Source organism: Hoplias malabaricus, chromosome 1 (genome assembly GCF_029633855.1).
Source record: "Hoplias malabaricus isolate fHopMal1 chromosome 1, fHopMal1.hap1, whole genome shotgun sequence".
Taxonomy (NCBI): domain Eukaryota; kingdom Metazoa; phylum Chordata; class Actinopteri; order Characiformes; family Erythrinidae; genus Hoplias; species Hoplias malabaricus.
Genome location: NC_089800.1, coordinates 58892051 through 58904436, shown reverse-complemented (window position 1 = coordinate 58904436; position 12386 = coordinate 58892051). Strand labels below are relative to the sequence as shown.

The 12386-nt window shown below is 39.7% G+C and overlaps 2 protein-coding genes across 5 annotated transcripts in view; one reads left to right on the top strand and one right to left on the bottom strand.

The window, feature by feature from the left end:
• Nucleotides 1-1444: 1444 nt before the first annotated feature.
• fndc4b (fibronectin type III domain containing 4b) overlaps nt 1445-12386 on the bottom strand; it is a 25640-nt gene continuing 14698 nt past the window's right edge. For 3 of the 4 annotated variants that reach the window (XM_066668404.1, XM_066668386.1, XM_066668395.1), the window contains 5 exons: nt 5427-5542; nt 5053-5257; nt 3720-3809; nt 3330-3466; nt 1445-2824 (listed from right to left, as the gene is read on the bottom strand). In XM_066668404.1, coding sequence (XP_066524501.1) covers nt 2783-2824; nt 3330-3466; nt 3720-3809; nt 5053-5257; nt 5427-5542 — 590 coding nt within the window. In that variant the 3' untranslated portion in view covers nt 1445-2782. Of the gene's footprint in view, nt 2825-3329; nt 3467-3719; nt 3810-5052; nt 5258-5426; nt 5543-6127; nt 6312-12386 lie in introns of those variants that run through there. The other variant, XM_066668378.1, reaches the window with a different exon arrangement.
• gckr (glucokinase (hexokinase 4) regulator) overlaps nt 3375-12386 on the top strand; it is a 21456-nt gene continuing 12444 nt past the window's right edge. Inside the window, exon 1 of the mRNA XM_066668416.1 lies at nt 3375-3496. The gene's annotated coding sequence lies outside the window, so the exon portion shown is untranslated. The remainder of the gene's footprint in view (nt 3497-12386) is intronic.

Below are 12386 nucleotides of genomic sequence, written 5' to 3'. Positions count from 1 at the left end.
CTGCGACACTACCGCCTGCGCCACCGTGCCGCCCTTTTCTCAATCCTCTAATGATATTATGTATTGTAGATGTCGAAATCCCCAGATTTCAAGCTGCAACATATTGAATATTCTTGAATATATGCACATGCAATCTTACACAGAGTGGTCAAACATCCCCATCTTTATTTCTGAAAGACTCATCAAGATTCTGTTTTAAAATCCATTCTCAACTGTTGCCAAATTTAGCAGTCTTCAAATATAGGGGTGAATACTTTTGGCAATATAGTGTAAATATTTGGGGCACACTTGACCCCTGGGTTGTCAAAATGGGAGGTTTTGTGTTTTAAGTTGGGCTGCCCATGTGGATCTTAAGTTTATCCAATGTCCCATCACTTGTCCCAAATGTCCCAAACCTTCTATCTGTGGAAATGTAGCTTTTCTGTTTCCCAGCTGAGCTGCCCGTATATGCTCCATAGTCTAGGTTGAGTCTTTTTCATTCATTATCTGTAAGCGCTTATCCAGTTCAGGGTCGCAATGGGTCCAGATCCTACCTGGAATCATTGGGCGCAAAGCGGGAATACACCCTGCAGGGGGCGCCAGTCCTTCACAGCAACACACACACACACACACACACACACACACATTCACTCACACACTCACACCTATGGACACCTTTGAGTCGCCAATCCACCTGCAACGTGTGTTTTTGGACTGTGGGAGGAAACAGGAGCACCCAGAGCAAACCCATGCGGACACGGAGAGAACACATCAAACTCTTCACAGACAGTCACCCGGAGCAGGAATCGAACTCACAACTTCCCTGTCCCTGGAGCTGCATGATTGCGACACTACCTGCTGCACAACTGTGCTGCCCTTGAGTCTTTTTGTAATAATAAAATCATTCACATATCTCTCAAAACCATTTAATGGGGTAGAATTTAATAAAAGCCTGAATCTTTGTGTCTGCTTGTTGTCACAGGCTGTTCTGTTTCTTCACATCAGTCACTGGATACGTCCAGTTCCAAGGATTTGTGGTTAATTGTCAGGGTTTCTTAACCTTTACTACTTCAGGGACAATCTACCTTCTAGAAACATTAGGAAATGTGTGCTGTTGTTGTATATATTGTTTGCTGCTTTAAAATATTTTTTCTTTCTTATTACAGAGTCCACTAATTCTCATTGTATTTATATGACAAACTGCCAGTACCAGCCCAAAACAGAGCAGTGCCTAGGAACAAGGACCACCAGAGGGTGCTCTGTGGCCTAATGGTGGTCCATGTCTGCCTGCTTTCAAAGTCCTGGGCTTCAAAGATCATCTTGGTCAATGGAGTAACATTTTATGTTATTGGTGATCTGTGAGCCACTTTTCAGTACTTTACATGTTATTACTGAGATGCTGTTTGTCTATTCACACTCTTGGCAAATAAGCAAAGTTTATTTAGAAGTTAGTAGTTTAATTTGTTGTGATACACTCCCAACATGACAAAATTTACCAACTAAACACCCACCATTTTGTTGCTGTCTTATTAAAAACCTGTATTTCCCAAAATAGTATATTTACAGGAGAAGGAAAAAAACCTTCTTAACTTTCAATGAAAATGAATGTAAAAAGATATTATTATGTAAATTTGGAGCATTTCTATTGGTTCATTCAACATGAAATTTTCACATGTGAAGGACAGCTGCTGCTTTCAAATGTAGTAACCTAAAAATCGACAAAAAATGGTGATACATGTTTTTAATTGGATAGCGACAAAATATATATAATATTAAAATCAATTACAAATAGAAACTAAGCTAGTGATTATATATTGTGAGATAAAGCTAAAAAACAGAAACACTAATATATACAACAAATAACGTATTACAATTTGATAAATTAATGTGAAACAAACTGTCTCTGTTAAATCCCTCAATGAATTCTTAAAATGTAAAATTGAACACTTCCTCCATTGTGCAGTGCGTCTTCAAAACACCTTGCCACTGTTTCTAATGCTATTCATGAATTAAGAACTTAAGTTCTTTAAATTCAAAATATTCTAGACAGCAGAGCACTAACATAAAACACTACCACTGAAATCAACACTTTTGCTAACATGTTTCTTTGTAATTAGACATCAGAAACGTTCAAGGTACAGATCAATCCTTGTCCTAGATTTAAAACTATATCTAGAACTGAGGAACCTCTTGAAGCTTGGCCTAGGAGCAACATACTCTTTCACATGTTATATTAACTATACAGTTTCCATTTTAAAATATGGTCCATTATATTACTTTCAGTAAATGTAATTTAATAAATGGCTCTCAGTAACATATTCCATCAGTAAAAAATATGGTCAAAATATGTTTATATTTAGCCCCAATCAGAATATGGAATTAAATTAATTCTAGGCTGTTTAAGTTACATGATGTTTTTCATGTTTTGCATAGAAGATTAAAGAATAAAAGAAATGGAAACTTAGATTTGTCTATTATGAATGGATTTCAGCATGCATTGTTTATCTAGAGGTTGACATCGATCATAGAAGGCCTGTTTTACTGATATGTTGGCTGGGAAATAATCCTCATCCTGATTGCGACTTTCATTTCGCATTATTCTATTAATATAATTGTAGTTAATCTTTGCCATTTTCCAGCAGATTATTTGTCATTACAGCATAATAAAAAGTACAATGTATTGCAGGTTGTTGCTAGTGTATTGCAGAGCAGGTTGTATTAGTACTGAATCATGTCTCAGAGATTTATTTTGGATTCCATGTGATGAGAACCAGATGAACCAGATTCTGTGTTTTTGTGCCGGTCAAACCTTGATGATGCTAACTGAAGATGGGGTTCTTTGGAACTAGGAAAAATGTAAAGAGAAAAACAGACTCAACATCTATTAATGCAAAAGAATTTGTCCATGAATTGACTGATTTTTCAAACATCTAACAAATAAAATATGTATGAGGCTTCAGGAAAAAAAACCTACAAAATATGATAATATTTTAATATATTCATACTTTGTCTTCTGTTAAGGTCTTATATCCCACATTTTTAAAAATATGTCTGCTGATATGGGTTTTTTGCATTGCTTTCATGACAAACTCATGTAAATCCCCAGTTCTGACTCGCTGTCCCATTGAAAAAGCAGTTTAGGCTGAAACAGTCCTCTTAAGTTCAACTGGAATGGACAGGGCTAACATGTTTTATAATGAATAGGTGGATTATGTAAAATCACAGATGCTCTATATACACAAAAGCAACACTGACGGATACTCCTACACAAGCATATATAAGCATATATAAGCATATATATATAAATACAAACCAACTGGGCAACAGTGTACTAATATACTTAATCTCACCTTGCTCCCTAGCAGACCACCATTGCGGTAATCTGGGGTGCTGTGTTCTGACAGGGGTTTCGTCTTCTCTTTGCTGTGACTGCTGGAGTCATTGTCTTTGATGATATCATACTGCCTACAGAATAAAGCAATCACAGCTGCAACAAGACACAAACATTTGATTAGAGGTAAGATTAGGTCTCCTTGACCTTCAGAACACTCTTAGGGCATCCACACATGCTGCTATTTTTAACGTGTTCTTAAATTCAAGTGCTATCAATTGCACTACATTCTAGAAAAATATGAAACTAAATGTGTAATCAAACTGACCATGTAAGTATTATGGTATTCATTGTAAATTAAGTTTACAATCTACAGAATGGAAATAATATGAGGTTTAAGAATGGTCACCTGCCCACATCAGTAGCACGGTCATGATTATCACCATTTCTTCTGTCAGAAGGCTTCTCGAAATGTTTAAACCCTCTACTGAAGGGTCACCTGACCAGATAAAAACACCACATGTACAAACACACATATACATGTTAATGGACTGTAGTTACAAAAGACACACATACATATATGTGGATGTTATTGCAGTTATGAAAGGCCTAAACAGTTTACAAGGAAATAACATTGTAATGTAAAATATACCATAAAAACGACACACCACATATTTAATTTTTCTTCAAAACATTACATTCACCAAAATATTAATTGTGCATTGGAATAAGCATGTGCATATCCGCTGTACATAAATTAAGAAAAATATTACCTGGAGCACACTGAACTTTGTATATCACTTTAAAATGTATCATACCTCATGCACAGCAGGGCATTCATAATTTATCTGGTGTGTGTTTACCGCAATGGTACTAGCAGAGAATGGGGATGAGCTATCCCAAGTAAACATTAACAAAATTAATCTTGAGACAGCCTTTTCAAGCTGAGGTAGTCATTTTATACATTTTGAAGTAGACAGGAATAGGAGAATATTCTTCTGTTTTAACCAATAATCACTTAATTCAAACCAAGTCAAAACAGGACTGGTATGTACAAAATTATTTCTATATAAAACCAAACTCAAAGATTTTGTCTTTTTATGACAGTTATATTTATTAAAAGGACACAACCAAGCAGCTAAAATTAGACACGAAAGCATGAACTTCATAGTATAAGCAAGAATTAGGACTGGGAAACACATATGAATTCTGCCAATTTTTCTTAACTCCATTGGAGTACAGCACCATGCCGCATCCTGTGTAAATTAACTTTTTACTGAACTTTGACGATCTTTGAGTACTGTTTTCACAGTATTATATAAGCAGGACTAAAGGGCTTATATGTTACAACCAGTGAATATAAGCCTATATGAAAATCCCTGGCCAAATGACTATATAAAAATGTATAAACAGTTATTGAAAATGTTATCATTTATTCATGCATTATCTGTAAACACTTATCCAGTAAAGGGCCTCACTTGATAATCATTACCTCTGGAGTCAAAACATAGATATACACAGAATATTTGGACTCCATTGATATGAATATATTTGAGAATATATACATTTTTCTGGCTGATAATGCACTTTACCACAGAGCAAAGAATGTTTAAGCATTACTTTAGTAAAATCATATCAACTCAGTGACATGGCAATCGATATATAATGATATTGTAATAATTAAATATTTTAGTGATTCTAAACAGGAGTGTACTCAGTTTTGTTGTATTCTGTAAGAGTACCTTGAGCCACAATTCCAGCCTGAAAGTGGTCTGAATTTTCGAGGGTTCGAAAATGAACACTTTTGCTGGCTTCACTCTCTCCATGTAGTCCTATTGACTGGACCTGAATATTGTAATCTGTGTTTTCATCAAGGTCCCATAGCACACAGGCACGACTGGTGGTATTAACTTCTCTGATGAACCTTTGCATCAGGCCATCTTGTCTCTGCAATTAACAACATATCAAGACACACAAGTCGAACAAAACAAAGCTTAAGCATGCTGTACAAAAATGTTGATTGGAGAAGAGACCATGGTCATAGGATAATAAAGTATACAACTGAGAAAATTCCTTTAGGGCTATATGTCGTTATGTGTTAATAAATTTTGTGTACCTGCAGTGAGATGGCATAACCAATTACAGCTTCACCCTCTGGAACGTTCCAGGTAACAGTGGATGAGCGTGCCCTCATGAGAATGATAGAGACATTGACAGGTGCAGCAGGACGATCTGTGGGAGTTATGAATATAAAAAAAACGTATTTGGATTTGAACATCACTGTCCTCAAAAAAGAAATTAAATATAATTACAAAACATTCACTAATTCAAAGGAAAAGACTATACTTGTCACATCCTGGTCCAGTCCTGTCTGTTTACCCCACCAAGTGCTCATGTAGTACATGGCCCTACATGTTGTTGTTCCTGTCTCCGCCCTGGTTCCGCCCTAACCCCACCTTAGTCCTGCCTCTGTCTCGTTATTGTCTCCAGGTGTTCGTTTGTCTTGTCCTTATATAGTCCCTTTGTTTCAGTGCTCCCTTGTCTGGTGTGTGTGTGTGTGTGTGTGTGTGTGTGTGTGTGTGTGTGTGTGTGTGTGTGTGTGTGTGTGTGTGTGTGTGTGTTTCACAGTCTCTCTGTTCTCACGTGTCTACCCCGGTTCATGGCGCTTCCCTGTCCATCCTTGATAAGCTCTGTTTAGTTAGTTTTGTCTTCACTGCCCGTGTTTATTTTGATTCTGTCTGTGTTAAATAAAATTCCTTGCGTTTACGTCCGTCTCCTCGTCCTTCCTGCGTAGCCGTGACAGAACACCAGACCTACCACTATGGATGTAGCGAGGAATCCGTTTGCTCGGTGTGCGATTAGGCGGTGTGCGATTAGGCGTACTCCTTTTGGTTCGGGTCCTGGCACTCCAGTAGGGTATGTAGTGGAGGCTAAGGTGTCCTCCACACCCCGCAAACAACGGTGTCGGCGGAAGCAGCATGCTGGAGTCTCCCCCTCGCCAGTGAACTACCCCCTCAAGTCCGGGGAAAATTTTGTGGGGGGCGTTGAGGGTTGGTATTGTTAGCCTCAAGCCTCAGGGCAAAGGAGGTGAGGCTAACAGGGGCGCATTTCGTGAGGATCCTTGTTCAGGGGACATCTGGGACTTCCTCATGAATGCGCCCATTGAACCTCTCAAACCCTCAACAGCTCCAGCACGTGCCTTGCGAGCAGCCCAAGTCCACGTCTCCAGGACTCTCCGTCTACGCAGGACTCTCCGCTCCGTATCCAGCGAGGGCAGCGATCCAGGCCGCTCTGTATCCAGCGAGGGCAGCGATCCAGGCCGCTCCGTATCCAGCGAGGGCGGCGATCCAGGCAGCTCCGTATCCAGCGAGGGCGGCGATCCAGGCCGCTCCGGATCTAGCGAGGGCGGCGATCCAGGCCGCTCCGGATCCAGAGAGGGCGGCGAACCCGGCTGCTCCTGTCCCTGTGAAAGCGGCGCCTCCAGCCGCTCCTGTCCCCGAGAAGGCGGCTTACACGGCCGCTCCTGTCCCCGAGAAGGCGGCTTCCACGGTCGCTCCTGTCCCAGAGAAGGCGGCATCCGCCGCACACGCTCCAGAGTAGGCGGCATCTGCCGCACACACTCCAGAGAAGGAGGCATCCGCCGCACATGCTCCAGAGAAGGCGGCTTCCGCCGCACATGCTCCAGAGAAGGTGGCATTCGCTGCACACGCTCCAGAGAAGGCGGCATCTGCCGCACACGCTCCAGAGAAGGAGGCATCCGCCGCACACGCTCCAGAGAAGGCGGCTTCCGCCGCACACGCTCCAGAGAAGGAGGCATCCGCCGCACACGCTCCAGAGAAGGCGGCTTCCGCCGCACATGCTCCAGAGAAGGTGGCATTCGCTGCACACGCTCCAGAGAAGGCGGCTTCCTCGGCCGCTCCTGTCCCAGCGAGGGCGGCTTCCTCAGCCGCTTCTGCCCCGTGACGGTGGCTACGGCCACTTCAGTTTGTGTCCCTAAATCAGCCCAGCGGACTTCCCCACAGATTTTTGCCAGTCCTGGGCACCCCCCAGTTGTCTTGGTTCCCTTGTCTGTCCCTGTCCTGGTTCTTATTTCTGTCCTTGTCCCAGTACCTGTGTCTGCCTTTGTCTCTGTTCCGGTCCCTGTCACCGTGTTTGTGTCTGTCCCTGTGAATGTCCTGGTCCCAGTTCCCCTGCCTCAAGTCCAGTCCCCTGTCCACTCCCAGTAACGATCCGCAGTCTCATCACCTGTCCAATCTAAGTTCCAGTCCAGTGTCTCTCCAGTATAGTCCAGTCCCTGTTTCAGTCCCGTCTCTGCTCCCGTCTTGTCCCAAGTCCAGTCTCATGTCTCTGCTCCTGTTCTGTCTCAGTCCCCGTTAAGTGTTTAGTCTAAGGTCCAGCACCCTGTCTTGTCCTCTGTCTTGTCACAAGTCACGTCTCCTGTTTCTAGTCCTGTCCAGTGTCCGTTACGGTCTAGTCTCTTGTCCCCAGCTTCATTTCCTGTGTTGTCCTGAGTCTTGTGGGTTCATTCTGTTTTGTTTTCCTGGCCCCTCCTGTGCCAGCTCCTGGAGAGTCTAGCTTTACACGCTTCTTGCGCGTCTTGGAGGGGGCATCTGTCACATTCTGGTCCAGTCCTGTCTGTTTACCCCACCAAGTGCTCATGTAGCACATGGCCCTGTTTGTTGTTGTTCCTGTCTCCGCCCTGGTTCCGCCCTAGCCCCACCTTAGTCCTGCCTCTGTCTTGTTATTGTCTCCAGGTGTTCATCGTTTGTCTTGTCCTTATATAGTCCATTTGTTTCAGTGCTCCCTCGTCTGGTGTGTGTGTAGGTGTAGGTAGATATGTGTTTCACAGTCTCTCTGTTCTCACGTGTCTACCCCGGTTCATGGCACTTCCCTGTCCGTCCTTGTTAAGCTCTGTCTAGTTAGTTTTGTCTTTACTACCCGTGTTTATTTTGATTCTGTCTGTGTTAAATAAAATTCCTTGCGTTTACGTCCGTCTCCTCATTCTCCCTGCGTAGCCGTGACAGTACTAGAGCAATGTTAAAATAATACTGTAAAGTACATGCATGAGAATTGGTATTTTCTTTGCTATATTTGTTTTATATCTACAGTAAAATAGTAAAGACAACAGTTATTTAATTAAGTAATTTTAAGTTTAATTTATCCATTCATTGTCTGTACCCTGTACATCTAGTTTAGGAGCCAACTCGGAATCATTGGGGCAAGGCAGGAACACACCCTGGAGGGGGCGCCAGTCCTTCGCAGGGTGACACACACACACACATTCAGTCCTATGGACACTTTTGAGTAGCTAGACTGTGGGAGGAAACTGGAGCACCCAGAGAAAATCCACACGGAGGTCACTGGGAGTGGGGCTTGAACCCACAACATCATGACCCAGTAGCTGTGTGACAGCGACACTACCTGCTCTGCCCTTTTTAAAGTTTAAAGGATCCAGAACCTAACCTATGAATGTTAAGTCAAAGAAATAGAAATATGACATGCAAGTCATAGCTTGTAAAAACTTTTTTTTTAAAGACTCAAGCAGGTTGGCTAATATTTTACTACATTATTTTTATACCGTGAAAGCTGACAAAAACTTTATTTCTGAGTTTTGCGAAAAGGGGAAAATCTATTTTGTGTCTTTAGTTCCAAGACTTAATTGATTTTCTCCAACTTAGTGATAGGCGCATAAGGAGAAACGTTTCTCCAGTTGAACGAAAAAGCCAATATATTATGAATTTATGAACATGTTGCAAGTTCTAAATTGAGCAAGGGTGCTTCAGTCATCTTTGTAATTGTTAGACACTTTGTAATTGACATTGATAGACAATAAGCAGCTACGATCCTGATTGTTGAAGGAACTATAAATATCCTTATAATTCAACTTTCCAAATTGTTTGCAAAAACAAAATATAAATTAGGGGATCTCATGACACTGAACCATGATTGATGTCTAATGGAAAAATGTTAGTGTGTTTTGTTACTTAAATAAAGTTGACAGTTATTTTCCCTATGCATTTAAGTGTGTTATCTATTTTTTTATTTAAAAAAATTCATTTAATCTCAACTGAATGAAGTTTTAAATTTTACAGGCATAACTGCATTATACAGAAGAAAGGAGCATTAGTTATTATAACACATTACTCTGCAAAAATTTAACTTCTAGTGTTCTCTGCCAAAGTCAATGGCATCACACAAGGAATTATGGTAATTGCACAGAGAGAGTCTTGCCTTAATGGTTTCTTGGAGAGCATCCTTAATGCAGACTGGCCAAAATGCACTCATTTATCAAGGAAATATGATGTAACTGGCAAACTAATACATAAACTTTCTGCAAAGTTGAATCAACCAGTGCTACTTGAACCAGAAAACATTACTCTTCAATGCAAAACTTTTGTTGAAAGCAGACATTTAAACATGAATTGTCATATTGTCACTGTTGAATGAAAAACATTTATCTCCATTTTTGTGAATATTCAATTCACTACATCAAATGAACACTCATGATGAATGCACCAACATAAATGCTCCAAAATGACTCCGAATAAATTCTTTTTACAATGCCTTCTATTGAAAGTAAATGTTTTTTACTTCTGCTGTAAAGTTATTTTGGAGATACATGTTTTTTTTTTTGGACAAAAACGACATGATACTTTTTTTTACTAAAATGTATTTCCTCAGAAAGGCAAAAACAGAAGGGATATATACACCAATCATCCACAACATTAAAGCCCACTGTTTCTAAATTAAATGCCAATTTTATCAGCTCAACCTACTATATATATATGCACTTGGAGATTGACTGTACAGCCACAGTTGAGCTAGTCTTTCTGACTTCACATCTTCAAGACAGGCCAACAATGTAGGTGTGTAAAGTAGAGTGGACAATGAGTGCCCAGTGTTCAATAACTTCAACAGCAAAGCAGATGCTTTGTCTTATCACTAGTATAAGTGGGACATTCTCTAATACATCAGTGTCACTGCAGTGCTGAGAATGATAGACTTGTGAAATACTACCTGCTCTGGAAATTGTCTGACAGGGTGAAAGGAAGTATGTTAAGCAACACACAGACTAGAGTCTGAATGTAAAACAACAAAAAGTACCTATATGATAGGTGTAAGTGAAACTGACCAAATGGACAATGTAATATATACTCCCTTCTATAGAACAGGTCAGGGTAATGAGTTGAGACTTAGATTGTCATATAATTCAGCATATGCCCACAATATGCACCATTTCCTCTGGCAGATATCTATGTACATCTCATTAACTCAACGTGATCTATAGAAGGTCCTATCTCAGATGTACAATGCAGGCATTAAATCAAACTCAGTGACCACCAGGGTAAAGCCAATATCCCTAATGCCTCTTTTACTGGGCTTGGTAACAGCTTTCAATTAAATTACTTGAAGTGGTTCCCTATTAAAAACCAAGAATACAAATACATTCATAATAAGATACATGATGTGTAAATCAGTTGTGGGTGAACAGACCATAAAAATAGGATTGCTGTCATTAAGAACAATTAGTGAACAATATTTTATCATGGGAAAAACGAATGGTAAAAACAGTGCAAGGAAAATTTTGAAACTATTTCACAAATACGGACTCACATGCCACTCATTGTCATGATTTGTACCTGTGAAATTCTCTCATGGAGCTGAAGGAGACCCACCAAACACAAACACATGTGGTGAGGCCATTTTCTCTTAACAAGAGAGACTAGGCTGAATTTAAAGAAATGCTAAATCCTTTTTTTGACACATTACTTGGGCTGCAACGCGTCACAACCTGTCTAAAAATGTCTAATAAAATAAGGTCTTGTGAGTTGAGTGACAATAGGCAACATAACACTAAATGCTGTTTAAATGTGTATAATAATAATAATATAATAACCATAGTTTGAAAATAAAAGAAATGAAAATGGTCTTTTCTCAGTTATTATTCCACCACAGTGAATTATTTAACTAAAGTAACTGCAGCTAATACCATCCAAACTGCACTATTTTCTGCTCATTATTATTTAAGTCTTTGAGTGATTAAACGTTCATTCATGCTATATCATGCTCACAGAATTATCTAAAAATAAAGAAGTAGCTCAGAATATTTCTAAATGTCTCTGTAGTGTAATTCTATGTAGGAGTAAACAGCTATAGCATGAGTCAATCAATATTTCAGTATGCTATAATGGCAGTAATTAATAATCATTTTATCTAAAGCACTAAAACCGTAAACTGCTCAAGTTTTTGGGTCACGGATGCACTCCTCAATTACTGACAGCAATAAATCAGTTGTGATGAAGCTGATTTTGTCCAGTCTTACTCTGTCTATAAATTAACACACAGATTTTAAAAAGGAAACCCTATACTTTAGGACTGACTATGAGCAAATAAAACACTAAAATGAATCATGATTATTTTACACATACTAATTTGATTAATTTCTATTAATATTTTAATCATCTGACAATAGTGTTTTTCAAAGAGACAAACCAATTCATGTATTATAGAGTAAAAGCTATGTAAACAGCCAGCCTGCACACAATGAGGACAAATGTGAGGCTGATAACTTCATATGGAGACTACTTGGGCATATAGCAAATTGTCATAATTAAGAGAGAGTTTGTGTTTCATGTGGGCTGTTCATATTGTGTCTGGGTTTAACTTATCCTGTTGCCATCACTGAATATGGAGGGTGTTCATTTACCAGTGGACAAAAAATTCTGGTACATATACTCTCAAATAACTGCTGCAAATGGCTCTTTGAATGATGACATAGAATAACCACTTCTGGATTCATAAAGAACAAGTTTTGTTAATGTTGTTTACATTGGTAAAGAACCTTAAGATCAGGATAACGTTTGTAAGCCTTTAAAATGTTTTTCACATTCACACATCTCTCAAACATAAGATACATGTTTCTTTATGGGACCAACAATGGGTTCTTCTATGTTATTTCTCAAAGAACCCTTTATTTTTAAGAGTGCAGCCGGGCTGCCAACACTGGCTGGGCAAAAGTAAAAAGAAATTTAGAAAGTAGAAACGAATCTTGGCTCAGGATCTGAAACTAAATCGA